General features: G+C 41.8%; 1 protein-coding gene across 1 annotated transcript in view; it reads left to right on the forward strand.

The window, feature by feature from the left end:
- Positions 1–1,847: 1,847 nt before the first annotated feature.
- Positions 1,848–20,433, forward strand: part of LOC136426325 (fibrocystin-L-like) — a 75,737-nt gene continuing 57,151 nt past the window's right edge. Inside the window, exons 1-21 of the mRNA XM_066415071.1 lie at positions 1,848–2,078; positions 8,618–8,689; positions 9,083–9,209; positions 9,873–9,981; positions 10,645–10,702; positions 11,163–11,256; positions 11,701–11,757; positions 12,071–12,147; positions 12,619–12,661; positions 13,014–13,084; positions 13,422–13,532; positions 14,080–14,172; positions 14,461–14,600; positions 15,334–15,459; positions 15,941–16,011; positions 16,372–16,546; positions 17,163–17,246; positions 17,920–18,045; positions 18,503–18,622; positions 19,354–19,493; positions 20,108–20,271. Coding sequence (XP_066271168.1) covers positions 2,003–2,078; positions 8,618–8,689; positions 9,083–9,209; positions 9,873–9,981; positions 10,645–10,702; positions 11,163–11,256; positions 11,701–11,757; positions 12,071–12,147; positions 12,619–12,661; positions 13,014–13,084; positions 13,422–13,532; positions 14,080–14,172; positions 14,461–14,600; positions 15,334–15,459; positions 15,941–16,011; positions 16,372–16,546; positions 17,163–17,246; positions 17,920–18,045; positions 18,503–18,622; positions 19,354–19,493; positions 20,108–20,271 — 2,134 coding nt within the window. The 5' untranslated portion in view covers positions 1,848–2,002. The remainder of the gene's footprint in view (positions 2,079–8,617; positions 8,690–9,082; positions 9,210–9,872; positions 9,982–10,644; positions 10,703–11,162; positions 11,257–11,700; positions 11,758–12,070; positions 12,148–12,618; positions 12,662–13,013; positions 13,085–13,421; positions 13,533–14,079; positions 14,173–14,460; positions 14,601–15,333; positions 15,460–15,940; positions 16,012–16,371; positions 16,547–17,162; positions 17,247–17,919; positions 18,046–18,502; positions 18,623–19,353; positions 19,494–20,107; positions 20,272–20,433) is intronic.

Here is a 20,433-nt window from a genome sequence, read left to right on the forward strand (position 1 = left end):
ACGGTTAACTAAGTTTTTGTCACAAAGACAAGTCGGACTTTTTCACGACAAGAACAAGTTTACCTTTCCTTAATGACGGAAAAAGCAAATAAATTGTCAATCATTCAACGGTATTTGACCAAGTTTCAGTACATGTGTAGACCTACCTATGTGACACTTATATAAACATCTTAGCGATGATAAATCAGGATAAAGAAGCCTATCTTTCTACCCTTGTCCTTGTGCATGTCGACACAGGCTCGGTAAGCACATAACGCGATTTGAATTTTCTGAATTAGGTAAATACAGTTACCCTAATGGGCTTCAGGATATAACAATTACGGACTTAGGCCGTACACTTTGCACATCCCGTCAAACATTCGTGCTACAATGTAGTTTACAACTTCAAATGGTTGAACAAACAATGAAGCAAACTCGCCTCATGTAGGACGTTGACAACTTAAACCTATTCAGGTTGGATAAAAAGAGTTGCGTCATCCTGTTTGGTACGAATTGGGCATAGCTTTGTTCTAAACCCGTGGATTTACAACGAACTAAAAGCTCTAACTAGTTAGACATTTAGAGATTATGTTGGTTCTAGCACTTTCCATGTCTCCGAAGCAACAGCCGAACCTCTCTTGAATCAAATATACGAAGTCTTATTCGCATTCTGACTTTGCGTAGAGCGCCCAATACGATAAGATCCGATAAAAGTTACCATACTTTTGAAACGCAAAGCATGCTTTGAGTCGTCACTCGTACACCAAGCAATAGAAGATTACATGTTATCAAATATAGAAAAATGAACAACCAAGAAGAGAAAGAATCTGAAAATTAAACTCTACGCCAAATCGCTATCACCGCAAGTATAATGTCAAGAAAGATGTCTGACACCAATTATTCTTTCTGTCTTTTTTTGGATTACTCTACGGTTGTCAGTTTAAGTTTTGCCGCATACGGCGTGAATTCTGTTATTGTGGCCGAAATAAGATGGTTTCTTTCATGACTCGACAAAAGGCTGAGAAACATCATCCTCTTGAATGGGGTACAGGTAAGTTACACCTGTTGCATAAGATACGCCCGTTGTATGATTACCTTTCATAACCACAGGTAGACGAAATTTGTGGCTGCTCTCGTTACGGGTCAAGGGAAGCTACAGGGTCATTGCTCTTAAGGTAATTGCATTGTCACCGGCCTGGATTAAGTTCCTGGGCTTGTTACGGGTCAACTGAAGCTACGGGGTCAACGATCTGCAGGTTATCACATCGTTACCGACCTGTTTTAGATGGCTGCGTGTGTTTTTATGGGGGTGTTTGAATGGTCACATGGCAGCGCGCATGACTTGGGTGAAGTTTGATACTGCGCACGTGTAATCAAAGTGTTGTATGGAGAAAGCTGATTGGTCGACTAGAAGCGTTGGCCATGCCCCTTTTTATGATAGCAGTTGACCAAACTTTAAAAGTCTCATAGTTGTCCATCATTCTTTAAAAAGTGGAATACATTTTGGTCTGCAATCTTCTACAGACGCTTCCAGAACTTGCTACGTCTGTTGCAGGGATCTGAATGAGGAATTCCAGAAATGCATTGATGCATCACGACCTTAACATGATACACAAATAACACCTTTAAGTACGAAACCATTAACTTCATCAAAACGTCACCCTTTTCCCGTCCCCATCACTGCTCAGCCTCCTTGACAATATTGACAGTACGTCATCACAATGAACTAAACTTTACTCGCCAATGAGGGACTAGATTCCGTCTTAAGTCAATGCTACCCGGTGTTGAGTTTCGCTCGAGTTAAAGGGAAACAAAGGCGAGTTGCCTACACAGCAGATCGAATTATGATATTGCGAAACGGCGTTTACAAAGCAGGGGTTGCCTATGCCCTTGGGGAGGTGCTTCAGTGCAGCGCATAACCCTGGCCTGTGCTGACGACATTGTCTCAGCCTGACAGTGTCTTCGAGAAAAAAAACTTCATCTTTGCACCTTTAAGCCTCAACCGTTGTACTGTCTTGAGCAGATGATGGCGTCGGGAAGGGCTGCAGCCGTCCTGGTGGCCGTCTTGGCTCTGACGTCGCTGCACGAGGCAGAATCAGGTAAGAAACAGTTGTCTCGTCTTACCGCTGTCAAGTGAAAAAAGTGACTAGTGTGCATGCGGGGTTTACTCCGAGAGGAAAATTTGCAGGAGTCTCACGCTATTGTACGAACACGGATGGACGTAGAGAAACATACTTGATGTCGTTAGCGAGCAAAGTCATTCGTCTAACACAGCAAGAAGCTCTTGAATTAATCTTATATCCTTCAATCTTTCCATAGATCAGTCGAGGGTGTACAAATTGATTGTTTTTGTGACGGTTTTGTTAGGTACTTCGTCTTGCAATTCATCACACCTTGCGCAGCGCTCACTATTCCGTTGAAGGATTTGTTTTCTGCCTTCAACTCTATAAATCATGGTACAATTGAATGCGGGGCATGCTGATATGATAATCTTGTTATTTCTTCCTTGACGTATTTCCAGAGCGAGAGTGTCAATCATTAGGCTATAGTCAATCCTGATGAACTTCACCTCAAATTTCTGCTTGAATTCTTAACGAGAAATCCAGTTGAATCCGTCAGTTACGTTCATTACCAATTGTACATGTCACCACTTAAGAAATACGTAAGATATATATCCAGAACATTCCTTTTGAGCTCAGGAGCTCGCCTACTTGAAATAGATCCTGGACCGGCACTTTCTCCAAGGTCTCTTCCTCTCTCACATTTCAGGGTTGTTGTGGTCTGTCACTAAGTCCAGTGAGCATTTTCCGCAATAAGTAGTCTTATGGCTCTTTCCGTATCCTTTTTGAACTTTAAAGAAACGTAGACTGAAACCTGTCCATCCTATTCTAGCTGCGGTTCGCTCCTCCGGTCGCTTTAAGCGAAGTTAACCGGAGCTAAAATATGTTACACGGATATCTAGCTTTATCTAACCAAAGCGAAACATCTATCCCAACACTTAACGTACAATCTACATCACCGACGTTTGCCCTTAATGCCGCAGACCAAAGCATAGGCCTTTGGGGGCGTCTCTGTGCCAATTTGACCTTATTTGGCCATTCATTTTCTCGAAACCTTTAGAGAAAGACATGGGCGCTTTGGCTACTTGCATGGGCCCGTAGAAATTGTCTAGGAACACATGGGCACGGTTACCCTACCGCCATTACATTTCTTGTCGTCACCACAGAAAAAGCTGCAGCTATAGATGTGTCCTCGTCCAAAAATGCAAAATAAAACTTTTCCCTTTTAACGCCGGAGCTTCCACGATCGATGGCGTTTAAGGCCTTTGCAATGAAATTTCGTTATGTGCGTTGATCTATTCCATTATCCAACGTCATGAGATAGTAACGTATCTAATGTATTAATTCGCAATACTCCAAGTAAACTCAGTGTTGTACATGCATACGAAATTTTCAACATCCTCACTACCTTCCACTCCAGCTTTATAAACACAAAGCAGGGCTCACGTCGTGATATGTTTGTTTATCTAGTTAGTTGACGTGCCTGCACATAAATCACTCACTCGTGCGAGCCTGCCGTCACGTCTCAGAGGTCGATGACCACAGATACCATTTCCGCCAATCTTTATATGTTAGAGCCAACTTGTTTTGACGCATGTTTTTTCAATTTTTCGTACCCTTTAGCGGAGGATAGATGGGGAGATTGTGACCTTTTTTCTGATTTGCCCCAATTGCTCACATCGAAAGGATGAGCGGAAAGAAGGCCAATCAGAAGAAGGTCCTAATCTTCCCAGCCAACCTCAGCTTGGAACAAAAAATGTTCGGCTCGTTTATCTAGTTTGTAAAAAAAGTAACAGAAGGAATCTCCACTAGTGAATTTTGGCGCACTGGGCAGACGTATAGTAGGCATCCTTCCATCTTTTCAGATGATGGTAGCACTTTGGATTCGGCAGCTTCTCGTGTGGCTCTGAAGTCCAATCCTGGCGTGACGCATACAACGCTGTAAAATATGCTCAAAGCAAGCCGTAGCGAAAATCTACCGGAAGACAGCGTTTTCTTGGTCAGCAATGTTAAACCATCCAAATCACACCACAAGGGTTTAAAGCAGGACATAACGGATAATGTTACTAATTGATAACGCAGAAAAGATTAATCACATTTCTGGTAACTGATATCCTGATACGCTTAGGAATTAGGCATAGTTGAAATTATCCTATCGGACCGTGCACATGTTTCTTATCACATTTTTTTTTTCGCAACGGATTCCCCTCTTCTACTTGTCATTGGAAGCTTTTCTTCAATAACTTTCATACTTTTTACATCCATCGAAAAACTTTTTTCCCACGCGAGTAGCCAGATTCAAACAAGCGTGTCCAATGTCTTTAGAATCTAAATAATGCGTTTCGTATTAACATACCTCCGGTCAATCGGAGTGGTATCAAATTTATTTGCACTCTTCATGTTTTTTGTATCCGTTTGTTTATCTTTATGTACTGCCACCGTCTGACTACCTCTTTACTTTTGTCACTACAAACTCGAATTCTGAATTGAACTCCTTGTTGTTTCCACCGTCGCCATGGAGCAGATTGACAAACACGAGTAACCTGCACCATAATGGAAAAAAAGGAGAAACTCAAAGGACGGGTCGGCGCTTTTAGAAAGAAACAAAACGCCTTTAAAACATCGCACAATGGACAGGAGCTTGTGTCCGTGGTTACTTCTTGCGTAGTCATAACAGTTAAGAACCTTTTCATGACCCGTTGACCTACCTTGTCGCATCAGTGGTATTGACTTTGACTGTTATGGTAAAATAGGGATAAAAATGCCCACGATTAGCTAGGTAACCGCACGGCCGAGTGACCAACCAACCAACCAACTAACCGACCGACCAACCAACCAACTAACCAACTAACCAACTAACCAACCAACCAACCAACCAACCATCCAACCAACCAACCAACCAACCAGCCAATGCAACACACACACAGTCACACACCTATCCAAACCCACGCAACCAACCCACTCAAAAACCCATCGAAAACCCACCCACCTAACCAACGAACCAACCAACCAACGAACCAACCAACCAAACAACTAATGCAACCAACCAACCAACCAACCAACCAACCAACTAATGCAACCAACCAACTTTTATTTTTTCACGACACTGTCGTACTGAAATGTTGTATTCGACTTTATAGTTTTTGCCTCCCCAAAAAGTCATGATATTTTAGGACACGCCATCGACGGGTCCGGAACGATATGGCATCGACAGTTTCAAATAGAAAGAACAGTTTACAAGACAAAAACGCGTCTGACCGACCGATCGACCTAAATAATAGAATATCTGGCGCCGTAGGAAACGTGACGCAGTCCTCTCTCATAACGCAATTCAGGGCGCTTTTTGTGGTGGAAACTATTTTGGTAGGAATATCACAAATGTACGTCTAGAAGATTCGTCACTCAATACCTCATTATTTCGGGCATGAATTTGCAATAAACTTATTATCATTTCACGCATTTAAAAAAAAAGTGCAATAAAATGGTTATATACAATTTATAACAGCAATGCAGTATTTTTATCACCTCGCGACGAAAGAGTCGAGAGCGCGAGGTGTACCTATTTCTTAAGAATATAATCAAACAAACTGAGGGCCAACTCCAAAACTCTCAACTTGAGGCTGTCGTGTGACAGTTCAAATGCATCTTTTATGCAATGTATTACTTCTGTGGATTCCATACACTGCAAAATACGTTTCTTTCAAGAAAGTACATTTGAACATTTGCGCTACGGGTACGTCGAACCTTAAAAGTGGGCCTTCAACAACCCGGGCAGAACGTGCCAGGTTCGCGGGTATTTTGCAAACATCTCTCCCTGTGCGTCACACCATTATACGTTCGACACTTCCGGCAACTTGACTTTTAACTCGGTCTGGCAACTAAAAACATGTTGCGCAATATCCCGCCATGTTCTGAGACTAGGGCCTCTTTTTCGGGCGGAGCTTGAGTCGTGTTTGTTATCAGAAAGCAAGAGTTGGGTCAACCACTATCACAGTGATAGTAGCTGCATACCCATAACATTTCGAATGCATTTGGCTGTATTCCCGTTGCATTTCGCTATTTAGTCGCACCACTACCCTACATAACCTTGCAATCGCAATTTCTAAAGGTCTTCCACCTCAAATATAAGTGAATACTTTATGAGCACTCAGTGGTTTGTGGTTATCATCACATTTTTTCTACAGTCTTGCTGTTGGCCACGATCTTAAAACAGGATTGTTAACCACAAAACCACTAACGTTAACACTTCTATGTACCATAGTACAAATGGAGACCGCTAATCCAGCGAAAGTGTCCCTGTATATGTTGCTCCCCAGTCAAACGAACAGTAGACTGTTCTTATAGTACACTTTTCAAAAGATACATCTTGTGGACCACACCTTAGCTGTGTTTTAACAAAGCCACAAAGGCAACGCGCGTTAAGTGTCACATTCACAGATATTTTGCAGACACCCCCACGATGTTGTTTTTCTGTTTACAGTACAACTCGACTCTACTTTGGCAATGGCAGACTAAAACACTGCGCAACATCCTGTGAGATTCTGAGGCAACGGTTTATACTTAATGTGCATTGTGAGGAAGCGAGTGTTCCCTAGGTCATACAATGCCGACATGATACATATAGCGTTTGTTGGCATATAATATAATATAAGGAACCGTAAAAGTTGACTACACAACGGATTTTACTCTTTTTAAATGCGTTCTGGTGGAAAACAGACAGAAATTCTTGTTCAATATCTATATATTTCACTACTTACGCTAGGTAAAAAGTCTGACCACTCTACTTACGCGCGGTGAGAATGTTGAGTGTTTTTTCCCAAAGTGTGTTTTGTGTTGCTACTTGTGGTTAGACTCATTAAGACACTTTTACACGGTGTTAGTTCCATTAAAAGTGACCTTAGCTACTATAGTATACTATGTTGGTAGACCTAGACCATACAGGGTTCTCTTAGAATTGTTAATTTAAGAATCGCAAAGCATTTCACATTTCACTTTTTGACCAGCTTGTTGGGTGCAATGTGCATGTCCTCATCCAGGCTAGGCTCACTCTTTCAACATTCTACCTGCCTTCGCAAACCATTAGAACCTCCCCCGTAGTTTTTAGCCGTGTGCACAGAAGACCTATGTCCTTGATACGCTATACAAAACACGTGCCGATGAAACCAACACCTTACCAAAGGGATATCAATGGCGGTATAAAGTTTCCTCCGGACAAATAGTGTACCTGGTGTTTGACAGTTGCCAAGTAAACACGCATATAACGCCACCGGGTGATGAAAAGGTGGTGTGACTTGAAGAAGAATGGGGCCGGGATCGAACTCTAGACAACTTGGAGGGTCTGGTCAAAGATGCGCTCAAAAGCTGTATACAAAAAAGCATAATCTGTGTCAAAGATCATTACTTCAATCACCGAGAACGCCCGCAGTTGAACTCCGTCTTCTTTTGTTTCTTTCCTCTCGCTGGTATCGCCGGTCGAGCGAAGCTATGGAAGGATCCCGAAAGAACGGACGGGTTACTGAATATAACCTAGATTGACAGACGCTATAAGCGTTAGTGTCATGAACATGTCAGGTCAAAATGTCAGCATTGATTGTCCATAAGGTAACAAAACACTAACCCATCACTATAGTCGTACTATCTTCGGGTAGCTTCACCCTGTTTTCGTTCTTTATTCTTTATTAAAAAATTGCAACAAGACAACACATAGTGGAACGCCAGGCAGACACGCTGATGTTGCGGACCACTCAACATTACACTCAACAACATTACTGTTTTCGTTGATTGGTCATGTACTTAAGATCACACTTTATTTTCGATGCTCGTCACCACTTGAATTAGAACACAAAATGTGCATCTGATGCCGTACGTTTGAAGTTAACTCGCTTGTTCGTAATAAAACACCCAACCTTAGACAAACGGTGTCATAGAAAGTGTGTGCAGTCTATTCCCTGCAAATGCAGTGGTTTCAGACAGCATTACGCCAACCCGATGCACACAACCTTTTATCCAAAGCCATGCTTTGGAGGTGTTCTCTGCACATTCCCATAGTGTCTATTTATGTGTCCGTTTATGATCACATGCGTTTAAAAGAATTTTCCTGTTTTGCATTAAACCGAGTGACTAAAACAATGCATCATGTTTTCATTGCACCTGCATGTAATAGGAGTTTTCGTCTTGTTTCTCATAAAGCTATTAAGCAATGGATCAATCGACCGGTGATTAAATAGCTGATTATATGTGCATGAAAGTACATACACGACCTTCCCTGACGGTGGAGTGACGCCACCGAGCTACTTCGGCTAATCTGGCAAAATATGTGACAAAAACACAGCACGGATTTGGTGCGCCAATGTGCCAACATCTGCACATTGATAGACACTGAAATGAAATGAAAAAAAAAGAAAGAAATGTGGTCCACATCCCTGAAGAGACCTGAGTATAATCTTGGGCTGTTCGCGCAACTGCACGGCGGCCGCGCCACGACACGCATATTGGCCGAGCACACCGGGTCTACTCTTCTCGATAAGCGTGTTAGGTTTTTTAAGGTATAATCAACGCCATCATTGTCTCTCCCATAGTCACCATTGACAGCGTCAGCCCCAACACTGGCGGCACAAACGGAGGGACTCGGATGAAGATCTTCGGATCAGGTGAGTCTTCCATTGCATTTTATGTTAGTGTCGGTCTAACAGTAACGGAAGTATCTTCTTTGTTAAATGTATACAGTTCAAACTCTTCCACTGGATAAATTACGGATAATATTTACGGACGTTTCGAGTGATATCCGTCACTCTTCTTAAGCGTCACTAAAATGAACTAGCAGAAGTAGCCAACAGTTATATACATAAACTAGACTGGTTGAACATAGAAAACATATCTTCCATGCGGCGATCCACAATGTACAGATCTTCGGGGCCCTTGCATCTGTGGTGTTTAGAACTAAATATTCTTGAGAACAGACGTTATTGATATCCCAACAAAAGCTTGCAACTTGTTGGAAATGTTACCCTCTGTTAATTCGTGGTACCTCTTCGTTGTTCCAGATGTCCCGACTGAGTTCAGCATGGAGTTTGATATCCTTTCCGTGAACTTTGTCAGTGCCACTCAGTCGTACCCGTGCGAAGTGGAGAGAACATCCGTCAGTAAGATACAGATTGAGTGTTACACAAGGTAGGTTTGCATGAAGACTAAATTATGAACCGGGGCGGGGGGGCGGTACCGTCTTCCGTGACGAACTTTGACCCAGTACTGGAAACATTACGCATGTGTCTACAGCACTTGGGTCAGATAGCTGAAGAAATCTGAGAGATTTGGTCGAAAATTCCGTCGAGTAAATTTTGAGCATTGATATGTAATTTTCTAACTCAGATTAACTTTCATGCCAAGACTAAGTTATCATAGTTCAAATTCTTCGGTCTTCTTCGAAATGAGTGACTAGTTGTGGGCTATATGATCTTCTGGGCAAGTGGCTTTAGTAAAGAATCAAATGCATATCGAAGCTTGTGCATTAAATACTATGTATTCCTGCATTCCTGTTTGGAATTAATGACTATGAGAAAAACAAGGCAAAATTTAGCGGAAACCACTTTCTTTGTACTACAGTCAAACCTGGTCGAACAGCCACCTGGCACAGGCAACCACATTAAAACAGTCCAGTCCATGTTTAGATAGTTAAACCCGCCCTGTCCTGAGCAACCACCTGCCCTCAGCAGCTCAGTCTCTTGGGTGGTTGCTGAGGACAGGTCTGATTGTACATTGTATTTAATATTTGTTCACATTCCATATGCATTTCTGATCTTTGTTCACATTCCATGTATTGTATTTCTGTCACAGCCCCATGCCACTGGGTAGGTACACTCCCGAAGTGACCGTGTGCACCAGTGCTAGTGCCCGCGACTGTACCACCTTCAAGTGTCAGGATTCGGACCAATGCATCTTCGAGGTAAAGCAGCAACAAATTTAGGCCATGTTGATTTGATTATTCGGATGACATCCGCGCGGGGATCATATCAAATTTCGTCTGTTTCCAACAAAAAAAAAGTTTTCGACCATACTGTAAATCACACAAAGAAGCTATGAAAAATACGATTATATACGTATACCGTAGATTGAAGAAAAATATTATTCGGTAGACAATATGTGCTTATTCATTTGTTCAACCTTCCTGCCACTTAGATGTCATATAATGAAGGCAACGCGCGCTCACATTAGTTCTGGGGTTACCGGATGATGTCATCCACATAATCAAATCAACATGGCCTCATCTACTACATGTATAGGCACCGTATACTTAACTTAAGACCTAATTTCTTTTAATTTCTTGGTTCCTCGCATCCTCTTGTCCCATATCTCCGATATGGCAACACAAAAGCATGTTATTTCGGTAACTACTGAACATCTATATTATGGATAGTAATGATACGTTTATTGCAAATTCATGCCCGTAGGCTAATTGAAAATTGAAAACAATCAATGATGAAGAAACATAAAGTGAAACATTAGGCATACATGTAATACAAACGACGAAGATTAAACTACTTGCTAGTCTTCAAAAAAGTTGCTATAACTACGATACTATGAATAAACCAATCTTCCCACCTCGCAGACCACCAATTGGAGGACACCGTTCATCAGGACTATCACTCCTAACACTGGGTACCCAGGTGAGAATCGACAAATCATTTAATGAGAGGAAAAATATGGTCATTTCATATATTCATTTATTCAAATAAATAGATGGATGAATTAATGAATGAATGACTGAATTAGTAAATCGGATCAATGGATTAATGTACGAATTAACTAATTGATAAGATAATCTCAATCAAATAATTAATCATGGATGAATTAATTTGGCGGTCGGGTGGCGTAAAGGCAGGGTTTTCGGTTCAGAAAACCCAGCGGTCCCGGGTTCGAATCCCCTGACGCCACTGATGTTGTGCCCTTGGGAAAGAACTTAACGCCACTTTCATCACCCAATCCATGTGTAAAAAATGGGTATATTATGTGTGAGTCACGACACCAGAATAGCTGTCTCTGTCCAACGTGTATTGTGCTGTTGCAATTCTAATGAAATGAAATGAAATCAAATAATAAATGTCGTCATCAATGTCTATTCTGTAGGCTCGATGTTCACTGCCTACGGAAAGATCATCACCTGCCTGTATGGCAGCGACAAGGCTGCATGCACCAATGGGAGGACGGAGTCCATCGTACGGTAGGTTGTTGTTAGCCTCCACCAGGCCCTCTTACAGGCGTATGAATCGTAGAATTCGGCAGAAAAAGGAATAATTAGCCAGTAGAGTCAGTCCACAGTGAAGAGCACATTTCGCCCGTTTAGGAGCCTGCAAGTGAAACCCCGGCGTAGTTAGTCTGGTAGAGACTAGGTTGTTGTTGTTGTTTGTTTGTTTGTTGTTGTTTATATATTTACACAACAAAAAAGTACATAATGTACAAAACGATAAACAGTAGATACAACAGGTGCAGGAGGAGGGATGAAGTGAAATGATAGAGGTGACCGTTAGCTGTTAGTTGGGTGGTACTGTTATATCACAGGATAATTTGAAATGGTGAGCCATCACATGCGTAGGCACTATGCACTAGTAGGAGACACCGTTTCACACTATGTGTTTGTCAAATTTCTGTCTCCTTTCACGCATAGGTGTTGGCAGGATGGTGCCGGCCAGCAGTGCGCACTGAGAGACGAAAACCAAGAGATGTATGTTACCGTATCATCTACATACCAACATACTGTGACTTCAGTATGACATCTTTTCAAATGCAGTCTTTCATAGCATCTGCGTTGGGGGATGATATGATAAGACTTTCTTAAAGATACTGTGATATGGACTCACAAGTGTCAACCTACCAAATCGTATCGTACAATGAAAGCTTCGGATCTCTAAGGATGCTACTTATTGCAAACTGCATCAAAACAAGTTGAGATTAGATGTGAATCATTCTTCAGGCTCTATGAGTTTGCCTGGCGAAATAGTCCTAACGCTGTGCTTTTCTTTAAATTTCTGTCACAGGTATGGCATTGTGATGGACGATGATGGAACAAGTGTCTGGGGAAACATGGAGGCAAAGCTTCAGGGGAAATTCGTCGGTACGTGTTTAATTTTGCCCATGTCCCACCATCGCATTAATTGTTCAGCAGTTACCTATTTAATTGCAATATAAAAAAACTCTATTACCTTTTGTTCCAAAATCACGTTTTACTCGTAGAGTTGTTTTGAGTAGTACTGTAATGTTACAATCGTTGTCTTTTCGGCATGTACCATCAGAAGAGTATAAGTACAGTAAAAGTAAAGGGATCAGATCAAATAAGCAAATTGTATAACGTGGATCCATTTTGGCAGCATCTACAGCAACTGCTGTAAAATTGTTCAATCTCTCTCTCTCTCTCTCTCTCTCTCTCTCTCTCCCTCTCTCCCTCTCTCTCTCCCTCCCTCCCTCTCTCTCTCTCTCTCTCTCTCTCTCTCTCTCTCTCTCTCTTCAGCTTTAGCTTTTTTCTAGTTAGTTTTCTAAAATTCATACCGTCAACAGACTTTATCTCAACAAACCGTTGTGTTTTCAGGTCACCAGAACATCAGCATCATAGTTGATGGACCAAATGGCAGGTAAGCGTTGTTTAATTGATCAATTATATCAGCAACAAAGTCCCGTAGGAATCTCCCTCTATACTCCTGTTTAGCGTAGAATAGGCTTGTTCTAATCTTTCTAAACGGTTTAGCACCTAAATTGGCATTCGATTGACATAGAATGGATACATGGTAGGAAACTCTTTTGATTTAAAATTTCGTTGACCGCTATTTTGTGGCAGATAGTCGTATCCCTACACAACACCATTCTCTTTTCAGACCAACTCTATAGCCGGAAATCTAAACTTATATGTACTCACTGGACTTTCGACCTATCCCATTGCGCTGTATTCATTTTCAAATATCAACAAATTCTTGCTTTGTTTTGCAGGTCTCTTAGCCTCTCGGAGAGTAAAAAGCTCAGTGCCAACATGAAGATCTACAACTTTGAGACATACGCCAGTAAGCATCTCTGATCATGGTTGTAAGTCTGGCTAAGAAAACCTGTCGTATTATCACAAGGTTTCGTTTCTTATTTTCGTATGAAGGTTCATCTGTTACGATAATCAACATATTAACGAATTAACACATTATTTCCGTACGCAAAGTAAAGCGCTTGCCAATAAGGTTCCGACCAGTACTTTGGTCCTTCTCAAGTTGATTTGACCTGACGACTACGTCACTTGACCTGAGCGGAAGTGTGACGACAGCAACGAAGAACGTTGTTGTCACTGTCTGCATATAGGGCATTCAATGTACTTTGCAAAAACTGACATCGGGTTTTGTTTTGTGTTTTCAGAGGTGAGCTCTGTGAGTCCCGTTACTGGCAGTGAGCTGGGGCGATCCACCATCACCATAGGGGGAGAGTGGTTCGACTCTTCGTCTCAGGACGCTGTAGTCACTGTGGGAGGTACTGTAAATACATTCGCGTGGTTTTTATTTCGCGCTAAGGCTAAAATGGAGTGTTCGCGATGGTTTTAAGTTCGCGGCAGCGCTACACTGTCATATACTGCTACAGTATTGGACAAACATGTTTGCGGTGGCTTTACGTTCGCGGTGAAACGGTCGCCGTAAAAACCGAGAACATAAAACCACCGTGAACATTTCTGCATTAACAGTACGTTTTGTTTCATTTCCCGAGTTTTCTGACTGTCCCCGACCCTCATACCACTCCCTCTTCCATTCTTAAAATGTATAAATTACAGAAGCAACATTCGGTGCTCATGATATTTCCTTAAACGTGTGGACTGAGCACCTGCCTGCGCCTATTTACGCCCAATTGAAAAATGCCTGGCGAGATTTGGCAGTCTTGTGAGATACTGTAGCAGCATCAAAATGAAACTTTGTGACCGCAACTTTCATATCGTCCCGTCCTCAACCATACAAAGTTCTATCCGATGGATGAAGCAAGGTACTAATTATAGGTTTAATGAACAGGTTCTGTTTTCTACGTATAGGGGAGGAGTGCAGAAGACAAAGGGACTTCACGGATGAAGAGATCGTGTGCCTGACGCCTGCGAAACCAGCAAACGAGAGGACCTTCTACCCAGGTACGTATTCACCATGTAATACTAGTACTGGAACGGAAAAGGCCATTAAGAAAACATACTTTGCCGTTATTTTAAAAGCCTCGGACATTGTTAAAGACAAACAAATCATTGGAAATTGTTGAAGACGAATCATGGAAATTGCTAAAGAAAAATCAACAATTTCCATTAAAATTGTTAAAGAAATTGGAAATTGCTAAAGAAAAATAAATCATTTTCCATTAGAGTTGTTGTAACGAGTACACTGTGGTGAGTCTTCGACTAACTTAGTCATACATGGTGTTTCCACAGGCAATCGCGGTGTGACTAAGCACTACTGGACCTATGCTGACCCGGCAGCAATGCCAGCGCTGACCGACCCGCCGACCGGTGACCCGTCTGAGACTGAGTGGGACGACAGTACGAGCTGGGAAGCACGAGAAGGCCTAGGGGTACAATATCAAACATATTATCATACATATAGGTCTTTCTTAAATGACTACTTGTGTGGTCAAAAGTTGCTGCAGTTCACAGTATCCGCCCCCCCCCACTTGAAAAATTCATACTTTGACTGAGCATTCTCTGTGTTAGCAAAAGGCATTTGTCGCACGATAATCGTTTGATCGTAAACATATAGTGAACTTTTGGTTACTCGTGGTGGTTGGTTGTTGGTTCTGTAGAGTCTTCATGAAAATTCTATGTCATCAAAATCGCACGATGACCTAGGACGAATGTGATCACGCCGTTGCGGAAAATATTGAGCCCACTTTTTTCATGTCATAAGTTGTTGATCACCATAAGTTGGTGATTCTGGCAGATAGCAATGTTTCATTAGATTGCCAATTTCTGTAATGAGTGTAGATATAGCATCAGACAAAAGCTTGTTAACGCTGGGAGCGCCTTCAACCTCCTCCCGATAGTTCTTCAATTGAGATCGCACATGTCTGATAGGAAGATACCATATCTATTTCCAGCGACTTCCAAAGGTACCAAAGGTGGAAGTTAGTTGTTTTCACAATGTTTTAATTGATTGCCAATCCATGCAATGAGTGTAGCATCAGACGAATGTTCACATTCCCATATGGGTAGAAATGTTTAAAGTATACCACATCCATGTCCAGCGACTTTTACAGTTACACGAATACGGAGAAGAACTTAAATGTTTTGTTTTTCTCTTTCCTTCAGAGCTTCATTTCCCGATCGAGTTTTTTCTTCAAGCCGCCCAACGACAACACGTACCAGTTCGTGCTGTCTGACTGTAACAAGCCGGCTGATGACTTCCTGCTTCGCTTTGAGAATGCCAATGGGGAGGTACGTGTGTTACATCAAGTTTTACAACGTCAAATGTTTCTGTTTGTTCTGCATCTAGCCTAATGGATACATCACATACTATTGTTAGCAGTTAGCACCTATCTTCAGTGCACTGTGAACCAGTAACACCTAGCTTCGGTGCACAGTGGACCAGTCAGCATTGCCCTGATCAAGATGGCTGACGGTCATCAAAACGTCGGCTCTTGCTGAATATGTGGTTGAGACCAAAGAACATTTGCTATTTTGCTAGATTATTCACAGATCACATTATGTGATTTGACCCTACCGATAACTACTGATTTGGTGTTTTTTGGAGTTAGTTATACGTTATCATACAAAATACATACGTTAACGCTTAGAAATGATTATATACCTATTAATAGAGGAATCAAAGGGAAGTTTTTATTGATACTGACACATTTTAATTCTAGTCTTGAGATGCTTTTCAAAGTAAAAACTATAACGTTACCTATCGTTTCAGATGATTGACTGGACTTGCCCAGATGAAGGCCGTGGATATTCACCAAGGATTCCCCTGACAGCTGAAAACAGGTACATGTAAAAGGAGCCGCTAGATATATAAAGGTATGATTAAAAGTATCCAAAGTGTCTGTATAGTCGATATAACTACCCATACCAGCATCGCAGGCACGCGGCGCGACAACAGCTGCTTATATATCACCGACCGACCTGTCAAACTTTTCAATTGCACATCTACAAGCGTTATCTTAAGACATCCCGAGTGAGAATGCCTTGACTGGACTTTATTTCAACGAGTTACACTCTGCTATAGATCAATGGGAAAATGAATATTTGGAACCCGCAAGCCTTGATAACTCCTAAAACTGAGATTGTAGTTTGAATGCCGTCTGATGAAAAGGGTTTAGTATTTTACAACCCTTTGTTTTGCAGCCACTACGTGGAGGCCTGGTACCGCCACGACGCGTCGGCTGGAGAAGACAGCGAGGTAGACAAAGTCCTTTCCATGAAGATGTTCGACACAAACTACGTGGGAGGGCAGAACCACCATGCCAGAAACGAGAAACAGAAGATCATAGCATCATCAACGGTTCACCGTGAGACACAGGTTAGCGGTAGTGATAGGGCAAAACATTGGTATGGTCGTTGTCAAATGCACGGTACGATGGCCGTACGATCTCAACCTGAGGGCATTCTTGGGGTAGTCACACATTTGTTCGGCAAAATCCATCTGTCTTGTTACGAAAAATGCTGGCTTAGATCTTACCCTGTAGGTTCTGTTATGGCCTGTCTGAAACTTCTATGCGGTATCAAAATCATACGACGATCTACATGTACATGAAATGTGACAACAGAATGCACTGCATGCGCCTCATAGCTTAAACGAGTTCGTTAAGAACTTTCTCTGTGTGAATACGAACATGCATCAAATATCCATATTCCTGTTCGCAAAGTCATATGTACTGAACTAAGACGTGTTGATCGACCGTCTAATGTCTGAGTGTTTGGCATTCTAAATGAACATTTGTATTGATTGTCCCTGGACATTTTCGTGTTGGTCATACTCAAAGTTCTTGTTTTGTATGACATTGTATATTATTTTTGAGGAGAGGACGGCCCATAAGTACTGTGCATTTAACCGATTTATAGAATTTTTATGTAGAGTATTTTTCTGCCTGTTGATTGCATGCTGTTAATGTTGGCATTATTGTCTCCATTTCCAGACTATCAGCACTAGTTCAGGATTCTCCATCACGCACGGTGGAGTCACTTCCTCGGCCATTTCTGCCGGGGCTTCTGCCCGTGACGTAAGTGTCGAATATTTCTTTCATTTTCCGTTCATCATTAATTTCAGACTAAATATATGTGCACTTTTACGTATCATGCAGTACACGGTGTGTCATTTTAGATGTTGAAGTTTACATCATCTTGATGAAGTCGGGGACGTTCAACTGATGAAAAGCTATCGAATTTGAATACTAGCTTTAACTTTATATTCTTTTACTAACCTTATGCTATTCGTGAAACTTTATATGATCTATATAGTAATAGTGATAGTGATAGTATAGTAATCATTTCTGCCTTTCAGTGCGAATTTTTTGCCTATTCCATAGACAAAACTTTAAGTCTTACAGTTGCTCTCGATTACCTTTAGATTGTTTTTATAACCTTTATATGCTTTACATATGCAGTGTTTTTTTTCTCTACATATATCCAATTCAACGTATCTTATTCCCCATCACATAGGGGTTGGACGTGCTTGCACATGGATGGGGGAGCACGTGGACTCGTTTTTTTAGCAAGAGTTTTTACGGCTGGATGCCCTTCCCAAACCCTACTTTAGGGCTTAGTATATGAGAAATATGACTTTCCCAAGGGCACAACGTCTGCGTACATGTCCGGACATTGGGATTGAACATGGGTCTCAAAACATGTTTTTTTTTCTAAGCTCGAATAATCAAATGAACGTTTTCATCACAGGTCCAGCAAGCCCTTCAGTCCATGTATCAGAACCAGTGCCCAGACGAGGTGGCCAACCCCATCGGGGCCATCACTACGTACGCAACAGGCTACGAGGATGGCAGAAACCCCATTACCGGAACAGTCGTAAGTAACAGCTAGTAGCTGGGATGAAAAAAAAAAGTTTTTAAAATTGACTAACAACTTTATGACGTATTTCCTTAAGCCCCTATCTCACTGAACCTGGATGTTGGCGACCTCGCTGCGATCGGGCGCTTTGACGATGAAAAACGAATCTTTTTTATACGCTTTGTGTGTTTCTTTGGCTTTTTTTAGCCACAGTTGTGCTTTTTGTATGATATTCCCTTTTTAAAGTCAAGGATAACACAGACCCAGTGTAGGACGTAGCGACGCCGCTAACGTGCCGCCGGCAGAAAAATAAAAAGAGTTGTTGCCATAGACCGCACATAGACCGTACGTTTAAAGTAATAATACTTGGGTTTTAAACATGGGTGTCTAAAAGCACCCTGTCGCTTACCACGCCAGGGAATAGACTCTGGTAGTCAAAATTATAGTTTGCCTACATACGCTGTTTCCCACCCAGGTGAAGGCAGACGAGACCATGCCGTTCTGCGGTGGGAAGTCTCTGATGAACCCGACAACCGTGTACCAGACAGACCCGGACAACGATTTCTACCCAATCCAAATCTCCATCGAGAATACGGTAATTTTTCTATTATTGGCTGACAATGAGCTTGCAAATATTGGGTAATCAGATAGTTGAGTACATTTAAAGCTTTGGGAAAACGCGGGATATTGAATTTGTATTTGATATTAAGTTGGGTAATCAGGAAGCAAAGTGTTGTGAGTGCACATGTGTGTTAGTAATTTGGGTAATCAGGTTGTGAGCTGTTCGTTCAAAGGTCAGCAGCAATTGACCTCTTGACCAGTCCCCTGCTGCAGCCACCACACGGTTTTGTTAACTCTTGCCCCAAGTATTTACTGGAACTGTTTACGTCCAGATTCTAGTTTTCACATCTTTCGAGTCTAGAGTATTAACTTACCAAGTTTCTGGCCACAAAGTAGGCTTTTGGCTACGCCTCAGGGGCGGAGGCATTTTTGGGGAAAATTGTTTTTAAATCAGGTCATGGATAAGCATATTTTACTATTTTTAGCCTCTACCAGGCTCCAGAGGTGGCTGGAAAAAGAACTGTACTCCTAAAGCAGACTACCTCCTCTGTTATATTATTCGTCTATTTGGCCAATTCCTACTCTTTCCAGCCTCTCTGGAGCCTGGTAGAGACAGCGCTAGCAACGACATAAGTATCTGCCTCTCTTTTTATCAAGTTTATGACCCAGGACCAGATGTATGTGATGCAGATTGCTGTTTCCCTCATTCACACATCGTAAAACTAACAGCTGACAAGTTGTCTGATGAATTTGTTTTCCTTTCAGTTCTGCTTTGCGTACAAAGGATCGTTGGCCTCGAGCGTCTTCCTGCGTTACAATCATGGCGCTGACCGTGAAGCGGAGGAGGTATCGAGGTGGTTTGGTCCAGATGATCACGACAGCCTGGACTTCTCCTCTAGTGAAGAGTATGTCTCACTCTCAGTTTCTTCGTCTTCTCCTCTCCATACATAATTTTGAATGCATTTTAAACTATCATGATTTTTACCCCGAGACCACCAAATAGATGAAGAAACAGTGAATTTGAATTCTTCTGCAGCGTCAATAATCCCTTATGGTATGCACACCTCAGATGTCCACATTCTTGTAAAGGTCTTAATAACACTGTTATTTGAAAATGCGATCACAAGGTCTTTGAGTACCATGTGCAGCTGGAATTATGGTTTGATGTTACTTCGAATCCAACAATAGAAAACTGCTGATGTGTGAAAAACTTAATCATCAGATGACAAACTTGTTAAGATAGCAATTTTCACAATAACCTTAGATGTAATTTAGACTTCTTGTATATTAATACTAGTATTTTACTTTTTATGACTTCAAACCATTCCAGTGTCAGGGTTGATTAGAGTAGAACACCTCAAGTCAAGTGTCATCCTGATCAGCCCAGGTTACCATCTTAAGATGCTGTTTTCTTAACATGCTATTTAGCCATATAAGATACTGTACAGTCAAGCATTTTCTCTCAAGATTTGATGAGAAATAAACATTTTCATTCACGATCCAAATAATTCCTTTCCAGATGGCAGTACACCTGCCTCAACTTCCAGGAAGTCTTTGCCAGCGCCCGCCCTGATGCAACCAATGTCAAAGTCAAGGAGATACGATTCCGGTCAGCAAGCGAGGAATCTGACTTCTTCATCGACAACCTTTTCATTGGAAAGACTGAGCCGATGGCACCCGGAGGTAAATGTGGTTGATTTATAATCATTTTGTAACCTCTGCCTAGAACTTGATGTTCGTAGGATAATCCAAAATATTACAATATTGACTAATTGTTTTGTTCTACTAGGGTTAGATGCGAGGCCCTATTAAAGTACAATGCATGGAAAAAGTCATTGGATTTCA

Source organism: Branchiostoma lanceolatum, chromosome 1, assembly GCF_035083965.1.
Source record: "Branchiostoma lanceolatum isolate klBraLanc5 chromosome 1, klBraLanc5.hap2, whole genome shotgun sequence".
NCBI classification, from domain to species: Eukaryota; Metazoa; Chordata; class Leptocardii; order Amphioxiformes; family Branchiostomatidae; genus Branchiostoma; species Branchiostoma lanceolatum.